Raw genomic sequence first — 16,084 nt, 5'->3', positions numbered from 1 at the left:
TCATATGTAAATCACTTGGGACGAATCTCCAAATCGTGCACTAAATATGTCGAAATTCTGATTTTGGTATACTGTTAGTTTAAATTCCCAAAACATGCACACGGTACTTTATTCACTTTTTACGTGTCTATGAACTTGTAAACACGTCATTTTTAATATTTACTAATATGTAAGTTCGTCACTTTTAAACTTATGAGTTCGTAAAAGCATAAAAATATAAAAGTGAGCAGCGTATCACGTGCATGTTTTCGTAAATAAAATCAACAGTTTACCAAAACTGTAATTAGAACAAAATCGTGCATGTTTTCCTAAATATCTCAATCAAAAAAGAATTAGTACACATTTTGGAGTGGCGTTAGCAAAAGTTAAAGTGGAAATAAAAGTCTTTCAAATTTAAAGACTAATATTAGGTTATGTTTGGATACCAGAAGCAGAACTACTATTACAAAAAACATGAGCTATAATACTCTGTGAAAGAGCTGGAGAAGTATTTCTGTGCTGAAATGGCATTTGCCAATCAACACTATGAAGTACTGGTAAAAGTACTTTTATGTTGAAAGTTTATTTGAAAATCATACTTACTTCTCACGGCTTTTAAAAAAAAATATTAAAATACCCTTATTTCAGTATACCCATTATCCACACCAGAGTCCAATGAAACCCTAACCTTTAAAACCAAAAATCATTGTAAAAGAGAAAAATCACAAAAATGAGAAAAATACGCAAAAACTAAAATTGGGTTTCTTATGGTTTGTTTGTGAAAATCCATAAATAAAAATACGAAAATTATATATTTACTTTGAGATTAAGGCTTGGCTGAACTAGTGAAGAAGACCATAGTGTTTTGGTTTGGTTGAACGATAGAGAAGAAAGGTAAAATGGATTTGTTTATATTAGGACATATAAAAATACGAGGGATATTTTCATAGCACATTTAATAATAATGTTCAAATGTATTTTGAAAAAAGGATAAACATTTTACCGTCAGATTTTTACTCCCCACAAGATCAATTATGAGAAGTAAGTTTATGTGATTTTTTCACAAAAAATAATAAATTACTCTTATGTGTAGTAACTCAACGAAGGAGTTGTTGATCCAAATATATTCAAGTGACTTCTAAGTTCTAACTTTCCATAAGAGTGAGAAGTAGTCAAGAAGTCCTATTCAAATGCCTACTAAGTAAATAAATGCGTGTCCTAAGAACAATAAAGTAAACCAAAGTCGTTCATTGAAAACGAAAGACTACGGGAAGCAGAGAGGGCACATGTCGTATGTAGGATGGTTTATAAAAGTAGAAATTAAAACCGAAATCCCCACCACCGACACGTGACGATCCACTTAAACGAACTCGAGAGTTCCTAGATTATAATAATAGACGAGCTAGTATAAGATACAACCGAGAGGAATCAATGTAAAGGTGGAGACTATACACAAAGCCGTTTGGCGCCTATGCCTTGAAACGTGTTTTGGTATATTTGTCTGTCTCCCTTTCTTCTCTTGTGTATTTTCCATTTATATATGATGGAAGGAGAGGGGACTCTGTGAGTTAAGTAAGGTGGTTCAGTACTTCTGGTAATTATCAGGGTCTCATCGTGTTTCGATCTTTAGCTATCCGATTAGGGTTCAAGATCGGTTTATGGAGTGGTGGGAGAAGTTGATCGTTCCTTTGAGGAGATTTTTGATTTCTGTTTCGTCTCGTGTCAAGACTCAGAGAAACGGTGAATTTTTCTTTCTTTTGCTCATCTTCTTCTTAATTATATTTTGATTGAAGTAGTTAACTTTCGCATGTATTGTAGTTGAACATGGTGCCACGTTGGATGCCACTCCGATCCGTGATGTTTGATCCATTAAATAAATTATGGTTTTAATGATTCAGATTGATCGGATTCGATTTCATCTACAACCAGTACTGGCGCATGTTAGCAAGATCTGAATATTCCTTATTTTATACATTTTTGTTTTTCTTTCTCACTTGAGTTTTGAGTCTGGCTTATTTTAAAATTTTCCCAAACTCTTCTTCTCTTTTCGTGCCAAAAATGAAAATGAAAATTTATTTTAAAATGTTGGATACATTTTTTTTTTTTTGGGGCTGATGGGGAGTGTGGAGTATTAGACCGTCCGATCATTAAGCTAATTTGAGTTTGCCTACACAAAATTAAAAAATCGGCCTAGAAATATCATGTATTGGCCTGGAAATATCATCTTGACAATTCTATGGAATAGAGCCTGTTACGCTGACTTTCTACAACACTGCTTCAGCACTGTGTGTGCAGAGAACCGTCGTGTCTCGAGGAAAAAACATCTATAATTTCTTCTCTGCCACATATTGCTGAAGTGAAGGCAGTGTTATTTTTTGTAAGTCAGTTTAGCATTATTCAGTAAATTAATTTAAAAGTTGACAGTCATGCATGTGCAACACGCGTTTATGCATTCTGATTTATTAGTAAAAGAGGTGGACCCTACTAAACCCATCATCACTATATAATGGAAATCCACATCTTGGATGTTCGTTGATCGGACGGATGGATCTATTCCATCAAAGTCAAAAGTCAAAACTCAAAAGTAGTAGTGTATTATTATCAGCCTGATCTGATCTGATGTGGAGGTAATGTTTTGGTGCAGGTGGTGGTGGAGGGCTATTGAAGCTTCACAACGATGTACAAACGTGTGGATACGAGGATGTGCAAGTGATGTGGGAGATGCTGAGGAGATCAGAATTTGAGATGATGGATGATCAGACGACTCCTACTCCCACTAAACGCAAGCAACGACCTTTTTGGAGAGCCTTTCTTTGGTCCCACAACACTTCAGTAAAAAGTGCGTAACATACTGTTTGTATATATATAAGTTTCCTGTTTCCGTATATATATACGATGCAATACAAATAAGATCTGAATGTTGTGCATCCTGTTTTGATTCTCCCTGATAGACGGTCATGATTTTACTCTTACATATTGATGTTGATTGATGATTTGCTGGTTCAACACTAAAACTAGCGACATGGATTCGTTCCTTTGTTCAAAATTGTGTGGCGTCTTAATTGACTCACTCACATTGGTAAACTTCTGTGGGTGTGGGATTGAGACGTTGTGACCATAGAAATTAGTCCCATTCACTTTACAAATTATAAGATTACGTCCAAATAAGTCTTAAACTTAAGTTGAAAATTGAAATGATTTGTACCTACTCAATGAAGACTTATTACATCCCAATTGTAATTAAGTTCAACATTAACATAAGACGAAAGGAAGATCTAAAAGAATGCAATTTGACACGGTAAAAGATTAAAAGTAGACAGCAACACGCTTTCCACTAAATAATAAGATGTGACAACCCAAGGAGTTGGCCCAATGACAATTTCAGATCGATAAATAGTTAATTCCCATATGTCATGGGCTCGATACCCAGTATGAAAAATTATTTATAAGTTCGATAGTTAGTATGAGCATTAATTCTTCAGGAGTCACTCGTGACGACGCACCCTCAGTTACCTAGTGCAAGACCATAATCTATTGATTGAGCAAAGCCCAGATATAACCGCTATCCACTGTCCAAGGATACCTGCTTATAAAATATTTAAAAAAAAATGTGACTTTTGACATAAATGAATGGGGGGACACAATCACAAATTTTTATGATAAAACTTTAGTGACAATGACAAAGTAGGATAGTAATAATGGTATACACAAATCAATTATGTTGAATTGGTATAAATATCATTGTACATGCTATTCTCGATGATGAATCACATAAATATGTAACTCATGCAGTTAAATAATTATGAAGCACTAGATACAAATACACATAGTAACATAAGCTTAGTGGAGTCAAATAATTTATGGATCGATATCTAATATGATATTCAATTGTGCAAATTTATACGTAGTTTTATAGTACATGTCTCAATAACATATTCTTATGATAAAACCCAACAATTGGAGATGGACCATGTAGTTTTTCATATCATCCATCCGAACCTATAATTTAAGGACAATGACTACAAAATTCTATTTTTTTGAAAATATGTATCAAAATATCCCGTTAAAAAAATATGAATTCTATTGTACTTATTTTATTGAGGTACTCCTATGTTTTAAAATTAATGACATATCCCTTGACTATGATCATCTCTTATAGATCAATCAAAAGAAATTTTTTGTCTTTTCTTCACAAAATTAATTATCTTTTAACTCACACAGATGATGGTCGTCATCATCATCATCATCAAATTGACTTGATCATAGTATTTTAGATTCATTAAAGAGCTACACTTGTCGTTATTTGTTTACTATTATTTGGTTGCGAAATAATTTTAATAATAATACGTGTTAAGTTTGGTGATCCTTCTTTATTATTTGTTACGAAGTGATGGTGATATCATACGATCCAATGATAAGTGACTGCCAACCATAATTTTGCAACTTTTATCTTTGACAAATGTGATCCCACAGTGCACTTAGAGGGTTCCGATTTTGGTGCGGTCTGATTGGTGGTATGGATTTTGGCTTTGGCGGTCATGAACCCAAAACTAAAAGCTACCCCTTCAGTTTTAGTAAAAATTTGAGATACCTCCTTATGCTTTCAAACAATGATATGGTCCCTTGTCCATCGTATTACAATAGTCCCATCTTCAAACTTCTTGCCAAGAACCATTCACTTGTTCCTCAAAAATCCATTATCTTCTACCTCTTCAATCTTTAAAATGAAAACTTCGATTTTTTTCGTCTACACTTGAATTTTTGCTCCTGAAATCTCTCATTTTCAAGAAAAAAGAAGTGGTTTTGACGAGAGGATGAAGATGGTGTATGTCGGACATTTTATGTTGGTCTCTTACAGAAGATCTCAGTCAAAAGGGGTGATACCTCATAAATTTGAAAATACAGGGTACCTTAAACATTCACCAAAAACCTGGAGGGCCATAGTAGTCGGATCAGGTTTAATTTGGTACCCATAACCCATTGGCATCCTATTGTAAATTACCTAAACACCCTCCAGGTGTGGGTTGGCCCCCTAAAAATGGGCGTGGCCGACTTCCAGTCCACTATTGCCCACGCTCCCCCCTATCTCTCTCTCTCTCTCTCTCTCCAAAATTTCAGCCGAAGGGGAAAAACGAGAGAAAGGTATGATAAAATCCTGACTGGAGCTTTCAATTGATTAAGAACTTCTATAGTTGGATTGATGAAATGGGTGTTATTTTTTCGTTTTCATAAAAAAAATAGCTTTTTTGGAGCCTGAAATCCAGGGAATTAAGTCCATTTTTAGCTAAAAAGAGAAAAAAAAATTTGTTTAAACCAAACAATCCCTTTCTCCCAAATAAAGCAAAAATAATTCAGCTTTTATGGAATCTGGGTCTGTCTCTTTCTCTCTCATCTGTTTAGATTCTTTTCTTATTCTTCTTGGCGATGAGAAGATAGAAAGATTTTCTCTTCTCTTCTTTGGTGGGTGATTTGAGGTAAATCCTTCTAATTTCATTGTGTATTCCTTTATGATCTTTGATCTGTTGAATTCCTGTGAGTTTGGTTTGAATTAATCAGTCAATCAAACAAGCAAAACCCAATTCAATTTATTATTATTATTATTTTATGGAGACTTGTGAAAAATCTCTTCCATGATCACCCAAAATCACCATACCAAGCATGCTATTAAATGTCGTCAACTCCGTATGTGTCGATAAATATTGTATGGTATTATATGCTAAATTCTCCAAAAGGGTGTTGTCCACCATGTATTATATTGTTCTTTTCCACAAATAAAAAAAATAAAAATTGATACCAATATATGTATTCAATTTTGTAATGTTTGTTTTTATTACGATCTTTTATCTACTTTTTGATTGTCGCGCTTTTGTGAAATTGGTTGTGTTTTTATAAAAAAAATACCATTATAATACAAATGTAATTCCATGTTCATGCCCATGGCCACAGGATTTTGCTTGTTTATACTTATTGAATTGTATCTTAACTTTCGATCTTATCAACCAGCCTTACAAGGAAATTTTCATATAATCAATGGGGAAAAGGAAAGAAGGTTCACCTTGTGAAAATTCATGTGCTTATGAGTACTTTACCTTTCTCAGTATTATCGTCAATATTCTAAATCCCTTAATTTAATTGTTTGGAATTGGCAACGTGCATCTTATTTCACCATTCAATGATATCTAGAGCTAACCCCAAGGGGTTGGCCTAGTGGCAAGCCAAGCCTTGATAAGCTCCTCAGGAAGGGTAGGTCAAGTGTTTTCAAAACCCCACGAAGTAGTGAATTTCTTGGGGCCACTCCACAGGGTCCAATTGACCCTCGACTCAACCAGTTGCACATAGGACTTTTTGAGGGGGCAGTGCGTGTGACCGTGGGAGTAGTCTCACCCAAAGGGTGAGGATACCCACGACAAGCATATATATATATATATATATATATATATATATATATATACTTATGTTAAGTCATGCACATTCATGTATTTTCTCTTACTTCAATTTCATCTTTTTTCAAAGCCTTCCTTTTGCCACTTTAGAGCTGTCAACCTGTAGTGTCTTTATCGCTCTTCAATTTCAGAGATGCCTAAACCACCTCAATCAGCTATGCTTGGTTTTATCCCCTATTAGTATTACTACTACCACTACAACTCCTTGGATTTTATCACTGGTTTTGACTTTCCTAGTCCATCCTGCATCACACCCTTGTTGCTCTGAATCTACAAGCATATTGTTGTTTGATCTCTAAACATTTCTCCATAAAGCACAGCTGCATTGTTGCCTTGTAAAATTTTCCATTAGCTTGTTTCGGACATGTCTACAACATGGCACTTCAGAGGTGGGTTTCCACTATTCGTGATATTAACTTCTAGTCAATATCCCTTCTACCTTGGTGAATGGAGGCACTTATGCTTGCAAAACAGGGACCAAAAGAGTTTCTTCTAACATTCTGTGTACTGAATATTGATAGTGTTTTTGGTATGAATGATTGGTCTTGAAGAAAGTTTATCCTTCGCATAGTTGCTAGATTCCTAAATATCACTATGTTGGCAACTCAGTATTTGGGATACGACATCAAGGATGATGAACAAGATGTGCAGTGTGCATAACTCATTTGGATACGTGGACTATATAAAGCTGTGCATCATAGCTTATTGTGTTTTGTTTAGTGAAATGTTTTGAATCTGCTTTCTTTGGCTACTATCATTTTACACACTTATACCGCATTATATGGACAATCGAAAATATGATTCAATTCTTATAGTTAGATACTTAGATATGTATTTTTCTAAGGTAGCACATGGATAGTCGCAAATGGCCTCATTCCTTTAGTTTGATATGCATTTTTTCTAGGTGAATGTTAAGTGTTCATCTATGTAACAAGGACATTATTTTCCTTAAAATTTGACATGTGTTACATGTTAATAGTAGTTAGTTTAGTTATTTTAGTCTATGTCTATTTTAGTCTTTTCGTGTTTGTGTCATTTTCTGTCTTTTCCTATTTATTTGTTTAAGTATTTAAACAATAGGCAAGGAGAAATAATCAATCTGATTTTTTCCAGAATTTCTTTTCTTCTCTTTCTCTCTATCTTCTCTAAAACCCTAGATCAGTTTTTACATGGTATCAAAGTGTTGGTGATAATCGAGAAGATCGAAGAGAATCCCGAACACTTCCCCTAGGTGCTGCCGCAAGCCACAGTAACCACCACAGGTGTTGTCGCAAGCCACAGTAGCAACCACAAGTGCTGCCACAAGTCTCCACAGCCACCTAGGTGCTGCCGCAGGTCCCCACAGCCATCCTAAGATCAAAATCCTTTGTTTAGATGAGGGAGGAGAGTATACCTATGGGGGGTCAAAAAAATTCTATGCTACTCAAGGTAAAGAACAACAAACTTCTAGTGCTTCTACACCACAACAAAATGGTACTGCCGAAAGGAAAAATCGTCATTTGTTTGAGTTAAGAAGAACTTTCTTGATTGGGATGAATGTTGTTAAGCATTTCTGGTCTGAAGCAGTTTTTACCACATGTTACATTATCAATTGTACTCCCTCCAACGTCTTGAACTTCCAACCTCCTCTGTTGTCCCTTTCTCCTAATTGTTGATTGTTCCCCATCGTTCCACAAGTTTTTAGGTGCGTATGCTTTGCTCATGTTTTTAGTCATGCTCGCACTAAACTTGACCCTAAGCCATTGAAGTGTGTATTTCTTGGTTACTTTAATTCTCAAAAGGGTTATAAATGTTATCATCCACCTATTCGTCGTCGTTTTATTACAATGGACATCACATTCTTTGAAAATCAGTGTTACTTTCCTTTTCTTAATCGACAATACCTTTAGGGGGGAGTGGTTTCTTCAATCCACTAATGACAAGTCACTTCCGGAGTCCTCTTTCTTAGTTTCACTGGTTTTGCCAATTATTCCTGACTCTACTAGAGAAGCTAAACCACTTATGTGAGTGCCTAACCCTAATCTGTTTGGACGCGTTTACAATAAAAAGGAAAGCAATTCATTGCGGATCCACCATGCCACACCATTAAGGAGCCAAATCTAGTTTCTTCAGATTCTAATGTTCCATTGCTCTTCGGAAAGGTAAATGTACTTGTACTTCACACCTTATTTTTCAGTTTGTTTCTTATCATGATGTGTCTCCATCCTATCGCTCCTTTGTTGGTACTATGCCTTTTGTTTCCATCCCATCCAGTGTGAAAGAAGTTTTCTCTAATCTCAAGTGAAATAGGCTATGGATGAGGAAATGCGAGTTTTAGAAAAGAATGATACCTGGGAGTTGGTGTCCTTACCACAAGGGAAGAAGCCAGTTGAGTGCAAGTGAGTATTTACAGTAAGTACTAGTCTGATGGATCGATTGACAGGTACAAGGTTAGGTTGGTTGCCAAGGGCTATGCTCAAACTTATGGCATTGACTATTAAGAAACTTTTTTCCCGGTAGTAAAAATGAATTCTATTCGTGTTCTTCTATCCTTGGTAGCCAATTTATTGTGGGAGCTTTACCAATTAGATGTGAAGAATGCCCTTTTGCATGGTGATCTGCAGGAAGGAATATACATGGATACTCTTCCAGGAGTTCTTTTTCCTAGTGTTGATGGGAAAGTTTGCTGTCTCAAGAAGTCATTATATGGTCTCAAACAATCCCCGCACGCGTGGTTTGAATGGTTCTGCTATGCTATGCAGGATGTGGGTTACAAGCAATGTCAAGCTGACACGCATTGTTTGTCAAGCACATTGGACCTCAAACTACAGTTCTTATTGTGTATGTCGATGATATTGTCATTACAGGCAATTGTCCTACCGAGATCCAAACTTTGAAGCATCTTTTTGGAAATCGCTTTGAAGTAAAAGACCTTGGACTTCTGAGATATTTTTTAGGTATTGAAGTGGCTTGGTCCTAGACATGCATTTTTATCTCACAGCGGAAGTATGTCCTAGATCTGCTTCAAGAAGTGGGTAAACTTGGGACTAAGCCAATAGATACTCCAATCAAGCCTAATCACTGATTGAGTGACAGTGATGGTGAAGCCTTTGAAGATATTAGTCGTTATCAACGGTTGATGGGTAAAATCATCTACCTATCTCTTACACAACCTGACATTGCCTATGCCGCCGGTGGTGTTAGTCAATTCATGCATGCCCCTCTCATGACACATCTTGATGCTGCCTTACACATCCTTCGATATCTAAAAGGGTGTTCGAGGAAAGGCTTACTATTTCATTTCTGTAGTGACATGTGTGTTGAAGCATGAACCGATGCTTGATTGGGCAGACTCTATTACTAATCGTCGTTTGACTTCTGGGTATTGTACTATGGTGGGTGGAAATTTGGTAACTTGACGCAATAAGAAATAGTTGGTAGTTGCTTGCTCCAGTGCTGAAGCTGAGTTTAGAGTCATGACTCTTGGCATATGTGAGTTATTTTGGTTGCGACTATTACTACATGAAGTGGGTTGTTCACCTCCTATGCCCTTTCAGTTGTACTGTAATAACAAGGCAGCCATTAGCATCGTTCATTATCCAATTCAACATGATCACACAAAGCACATCGAGTTCGACTGTCATTTCATCCGGGAGAAGGTCACTTTTGGTGACATGTGCACCATCTTTGTTCGTACCACAACAGTTAGCCAACAATTATTATTGATATATTTTTTAAGAGTCATGCTGGAGTAACATTGAAATGTACATCGATTCTGACTTTCTGATGTGGTGGTGCACACATAACCATCGATGCTTTTAATCGAGATACGAGTGAAAAGCATCTATGGTTATGTGTGCACCACCACATCAGAATGTACAGTTGATGTACATTTTAATGTTACTTCAGCATTATCCTTTTTTTTATGGTTTTAAGGCATGTTATCTTGTCTAAATGTGCTCTTTTTATTGCATTATAAAACTAAACCTAAAAGAAGTACATCGCTCCACATACGGAACAAACGATATGGACCTCCCTGCTTATCAAGTTTGTTGGTATTACTGGGCATTGATTTTGGGTGATGGTCTTGATTGTGGTTGCAAAGACTTTTTAACCATGTTCTATTGCAGCAAGTTTGGCTCAAAATGGAGGGCCTGCTGTCAATAGCTTGCATTAAGTTAGATTAATGGCAAGACAACCGACCAAGCACACAAAAATAATCACTGAAAATAATTGCAAATGCAATTGTTTGTTGTGTACCAAGCAAGGATTTTTTTCTCATATTATTAGACTTTATGTAGAAGATTCCAAATATTTTGCCAATCTTACTGAGCTTCTTGACATGTGATGACTGCCTACTCCATAACCATATCAACAGGAACTCAAGGGTTCATTTTGAGTTGGTGACCTCAGTAATTGAATCTTAGCCTAGGTGAACGCCTCACCTAGCCAAGACCCCTAATGGCTCAAGCAGCCCATAGACTGATGCTAGTCATTATGCGATCGCCTAGGCATTGTATGTAATGTAAAATATTGTGTGCAGTGTGCCTGCTGCCTACACTCATGAAGAACTTATAACCTTAAGTATAAATGTCTTTAGCATATTATTTTCAAATTATTGTTGCCGGCAACATGAACCTTATTTTTTTTATTAAACTCTATCTAGAGCTATGCTATTTTTCGAGGCATGTTTCATCAAAGATTTTCATACTACACTGATCCACGTTATTCTTGGATTTTTCTTTCACCTTTTTAAAGCTTTCAATTAGTACCTAAGTGCTCCTCACAGGTGCAATCAATAAACGAAATTTATTTGAGATATAAAATTGTGTGTCTACACTCATGTAGAACTTATAATCTTAAGTATAAATATCTTTAGTATTTTATTTTTGAATTATTGTTGCTGGCAACATGAACCTTATTTTACTATTCAACTATATCTAGGGCTATACTTTTTTCTGAGCCACGTTCCACCAAAGGTTTTCATACTACCTTGGTCCATATTAGTATTAGATTTTTTTTTTTCTTTCACCTTCAATTAGTACCTAAGTGCTCCTTATAGGTGCCATCGATAAACGAAATTTATTTGAGTTATGAAATTTAGTTGAAACTCCAAATAACCATGAATTGGTTTGCTTGAGGTAGGGAAATTCAGATTAAATGGTCTAACTTTCCTATTTTGGAAGTTACTACTTTAGGATAATTAAATGTTCTCCATATGTTTTTAGTTAAGATAAGACCTTCTTCATATATTTTAATTTCACAATGCTAGTATATAGTCCTTAAGAACCTTTCTATGAGTCATTATACTAAATCCCGTTTTCCTTATACTTCACCTGGTAGAAATGTAAAGAGAAACACACTTTAGGAATCTTGTTTCTTTATCAAAAGAGAAAAAGAAACTGCCATTGAATACTATCTTGCATGAACCAATGAATGAGGATTCACAATAAGATATGGCACACCCTTACCGATCAATTTAAAAAATATCAAGGTGTTCACACAGTTGGATGGTCCATGAACAGGTCACATCCACCTTGCATGATCCTTGCTTTGGTCTGACCACTGTATGATGATGTTCTTTTATGGGTCCATTTAATATTATTCTCATCAATGAAACATCACCTCCTCAAATTTGGTCTTACAGTATTTTATGTTGTTTCTGCAGGACATAAAAAAGAGGTTCCCATTTTGTACATGGACAAGTACACTGGTAAGAGGGCTGTTGGTATTGCTGGAAGGGGCTCCAGCCTAGCAATCAGAAATGCATCAAACCATGAAGATCAAAGTGTTGAATATTGTAACCTATTGAATTGCAACACCAGGCATAACTCTATGAAAAGCTCCCAAGTTGGTAGTTCAGTCATAGATAGGTACACTAGTCCTTTTCATTCGACAATGGTTGGAAGCTCCTCTAAAGCATACCCTTCTGTGGATGACCTTAGAAAACCTCACCAGGAATTCCAGAACCCATCTTCTCATAAAGAAACAGTATCCGCAGAAACCAACGACATGCGGGTGGAGAAAGAAGTCTCAGAACCCAATCCCTCGATGGGCTTTGCTGTTGATACATCAGAGGAAGTAGGGAACTACAGTGTAACATCGAATACAAGAACTCCGAAACAAATTCGTAATGCAAAACCTGCTTCCCATGGTCCCGGTGCTAATGCAAGTAGATATGGTCTCAGAAGCCTTGGATGTGCATCCATATCTGATGTCCTACCTTCGAGTTGTTCATCTTCAGATTCAAGACGTAATAGAAGGGCTGAAGTGGTAAAAGGAAGAAGTTCTGATGGAGAGTGTTCTACTGCTAGAGGGAAGAGTATTAGTGGGTCAACAAGTGGAGAGAATTTAGGCAGTCAGAGGAATTCCCTCCCAATCCCTAGCCTCTCTCGTTCTGAACGTCCATCATCTCAACCAGCTTCGAGAAGGACCAGATATTGGCCTCCAAGCAGGGACGGCATTACATCGGTTAGAACTCGGAGGACGATCAATGGGGACACAAGGTCAGAACTTTCTGAACAGGGCACCAGCAACACTCTATCACTGTCTGAGCCCCCTGTTGTGGTTCCACAACTGACTCAAACTGAATTATCAATCAATCGATCTAGTCAACCCGATTCATCGCAGCAATCCCTGCATGAACGTGCTGTTCGCCAGAACTCTTTTGGACGATGGGGTAGTAGAAGTGAGAATGTACGCAATCGGGTGACTAATGATCCGGAAGATGGCACTGCCCAGCCATTCAATGGTCTCTCAATTGATCGAGATGACTTCCGACGATTTAATATGGACGGGATTGGAGAGGTATCAGTCTGTATGTAATCTGTGGGCATCTTATTTTTTTGGTTATAAAGTCTCAAGTTCTGGGTCTTAGAGAAAAACTGATAAAACAGAAAATTGAGCTTGGAACTGTGCATTTCTAAGTGAAACTTTCTGTTTATTGCATTTTGCAGGTATTGCTGGCACTAGAGAGGATTGAACAAGATGAGGAGCTGACATATGAGGTTGTTGATCTTTATATTTGACGGACGTGGTTTACCACTTGTTTCCTAAACTCTTTTCTGTTTATCTAATGCAGCAATTATTGGGCCTGGAAACAAATATGTTCTTGGGTGGCCTTGGTTTATATGATCGGCATAGGGATATGAGACTCGATATTGATAATATGTCGTATGAGGTTTGCTATTCTTTCCTTAATAGTGGTAGATCCAACTACTAAATTCACCTCTAGTTGCTCTTCTGACATAGTGGATTTTTTTTCCCTTTTGAATCTTTACTTCCACAGTATTGAGGGAAATACTCTTTCAGAATGTTGTTTTTTGGAATGACCAACGTACTACTGTTATTTTCAGAATAAAAAATACATTTGTTTTTGTAATTCCAAATTACAAATATGAAATTAAGAAATTTCAGAATGAGAGCATGCATAGCTCTCCAGAATCCTTCCCACACCAATGTTTGCTGTTGTGACAGGAATTGTTAGCTCTAGGGGAGAAAATGGGTACCACCAACACGGCTCTTACGGAAGAAGAATTGTCAAACTGCCTTAAGAGGAGTTGCTACGTGTCTGCACCTCCCGACGTGGGGAGTATGGGCTGTGGGGATGATGATGTCAAATGCAGTGTTTGTCAGGTATTTATCCCCTTACCCTATAATTTTTCTCTTCAAAATGATGGTAGCTTTATAATACTCAAATCTCCATGACAAGGAGTTTCATCTCTGCAAGTTATCTTTTTTATTTCCTTTTTTCACCAAATATGATAGTTTAGAGATGCTCATCTCGTTACCCCCCCTTTACGAAATTTTCCAGGTCCAAAAATTTAAACTGGACCATTCACCACAATTTTTACGGGCCATTGGACCATTTATTTGTTTGGGTCATCCAATTCAATAATGAATTAAGGTGCTGGCTTGCTTAGTTGGTAAAAGTTCATGACTTTTCATCCACGAATCTTTGTCCAAAACCTCACTTCACCTGCAAACAATTAACCTGTCATGCCCACCCCCCAAAAAAATTAATGATAGATCCAGCCCCCTTAACTTCTTCTTTTATTTATTTATTTTTTGTAAAAGTAACTCATTTGTTCATGTACAACAAAAGTACAATACGGAGGGGAATTCCTCAAGGAAAAGAAAGAAAACTATGGGGTGGAGAATTCTCAACATACAGAGTACACCATTAGCTTCCATCAAGTATAAGAAAAATGATTGGCTAACTCCCTACTATCCGCTGGAATGATCTCTTGACCAAGGTTTAAAATATCGTATAGATTGAATGTTTCGGTTAATGAAAAAACCAATATGGTATCAGCCAATACAAACTCGATATATTCGATGTTTTGGGGTCAATATTTCGTATCGGGTCTTGGCCGATACCGATATGTATTGACCAATGCATTCTGATGCATATATTTTAAACCATGCTCCTGACGGCATGGGCTGGCCGACTGACATACTGACCCCACCACTCATGTGTCTATGGAATCTCCTCCTTCCACTCCCAAGGGAACTCGAAAAGTTCTCTAAAAATCAAGAGACTCGCTCCATTAGAATTTACAACATTAATGGAATCTGTCCTCTTACATCTTACATGTCAACAAGCAAGGATTACAATTTCTTCCCCGCTTTTAACTTGATGGAATGTTTGGTTTTTGCAGGAAGAGTATGTCAAGGGAGATGAGGTGGGGAAGTTAGGGTGCGATCATATGTTTCATGTGGTCTGTATCCACCAGTGGCTTCGGCTTAAGAACTGGTGCCCTATTTGCAAGGCTCATGCGGCAGCTTCTTAGTTCTTCCCTCCCACCAAATGTAAAACTCATGGGATGACAAGCATTTTCTTTTTATGGGGTCGCTCTCTATATGTACATATTAGATTGCCAAATGGGTCTTTGCTCAACCTTCAAAGAAAAATCTTCACTAGTCTATTCTTTTTAAACCTATTGCAACGACTTTTCCTTTTCATTTAAAATTTTAGATAATGTAAAATACATAAATTCAGGAGACTGAAACTGAATGACAATCTCCATTTGTTGCTATACTCAAGGTTAAAGTTAAGTGCTGTTATGGATTGTTTGGATGGAACATTTCAATTTCAGCTGAAATCAGAATGAAATGTTGAAGGTTTTCAAAATGTTTTGGATGACTGTTCTGATATTTAATTTTTTGCCAACTGAAGCATTGCATTTGAACGAGATTTTAAACCTTATATGGTTAAAAAGCTAGAATCTGATAACAGAAATGGTCACCTACTATTAAACCTTGATTAATGCAAACTTCAACTTCACAAGAACCTCTTTACTGGTGATTGGTATTATGCATTTATGTCACAAGTTTTTTACCAAAAGGGTTCGCCAATTGGTCTACCTCAAGGATTCTAATTTATATTCTGCCCGAGTAAAGATACCTTTCATGAGTTTGCGACCTTGATCAAAAGTATGTACTTCATAGGGCTTAAAATGGGTTGGAATCCGAATTTTAAAAAAAAACACTTGGGCCGCAAGATGCAAGTATAATCTACACATACAATTGAACCTATATACCATTCACTAATCCAAGGCCTCGTTCTATTGTAGATCATAATAGAAGAATCCAAGCGACTATAAGAAGGATTGAAGTGGGTGAAAAGAAAAGGCCCTCCCTTTCAACATCTACATTTGGTGTTCCCAAATCTTTTACAGGAA

The 16,084-nt window shown here is 36.7% G+C and overlaps 1 protein-coding gene across 5 annotated transcripts; it reads left to right on the top strand.

Annotated features, from left to right (window-relative positions):
- Positions 1-1,392: 1,392 nt before the first annotated feature.
- On the top strand, positions 1,393-15,441 carry LOC147397501 (uncharacterized). 5 transcript variants are annotated; one of them, XM_086449204.1, is made up of 8 exons: positions 5,107-5,121; positions 7,580-8,563; positions 8,676-8,800; positions 12,070-13,208; positions 13,358-13,408; positions 13,483-13,581; positions 13,878-14,036; positions 15,062-15,441. In XM_086449204.1, exons 3-8 carry the CDS (start codon positions 8,746-8,748, stop codon positions 15,191-15,193), a joined length of 1,635 nt encoding a protein of 544 aa, XP_086305330.1. In that variant the 5' UTR covers positions 5,107-5,121; positions 7,580-8,563; positions 8,676-8,745; the 3' UTR covers positions 15,194-15,441. The 5 variants fall into 5 exon arrangements, with proteins under 5 accessions (XP_086305329.1, XP_086305331.1, XP_086305330.1 ...); XM_086449203.1 differs by lacking the exons at positions 5,107-5,121; positions 7,580-8,563; positions 8,676-8,800 and adding exons at positions 1,393-1,719; positions 2,624-2,818; XM_086449205.1 differs by lacking the exons at positions 7,580-8,563; positions 8,676-8,800 and having other exon boundaries at positions 4,965-5,121.
- Positions 15,442-16,084: the final 643 nt, after the last annotated feature.

The sequence above is a fragment of the Akebia trifoliata genome, chromosome 8 (assembly GCF_017979445.1).
Source record: "Akebia trifoliata isolate Shusen 1 chromosome 8, ASM1797944v1, whole genome shotgun sequence".
In the NCBI taxonomy this organism is placed as follows: Eukaryota; Viridiplantae; Streptophyta; class Magnoliopsida; order Ranunculales; family Lardizabalaceae; genus Akebia; species Akebia trifoliata.
This window is presented reverse-complemented; position numbering and strand designations above follow the sequence as displayed.

What these genes read in the sequence shown, in the direction of transcription:
- LOC147397501 (XM_086449203.1), top strand. Translation starts at nt 1,638, where the DNA reads ATGGAGTGGTGGGAGAAGTTGATCGTTCCTTTGAGGAGATTTTTGATT. An exon ending in ATATGGACGGGATTGGAGAG is followed by an intron (nt 13,209 to 13,357) that starts GTATCAGTCTGT and finishes TGCATTTTGCAG; the next exon opens with GTATTGCTGGCACTAGAGAG. An exon ending in ATGAGGAGCTGACATATGAG is followed by an intron (nt 13,409 to 13,482) that starts GTTGTTGATCTT and finishes TATCTAATGCAG; the next exon opens with CAATTATTGGGCCTGGAAAC.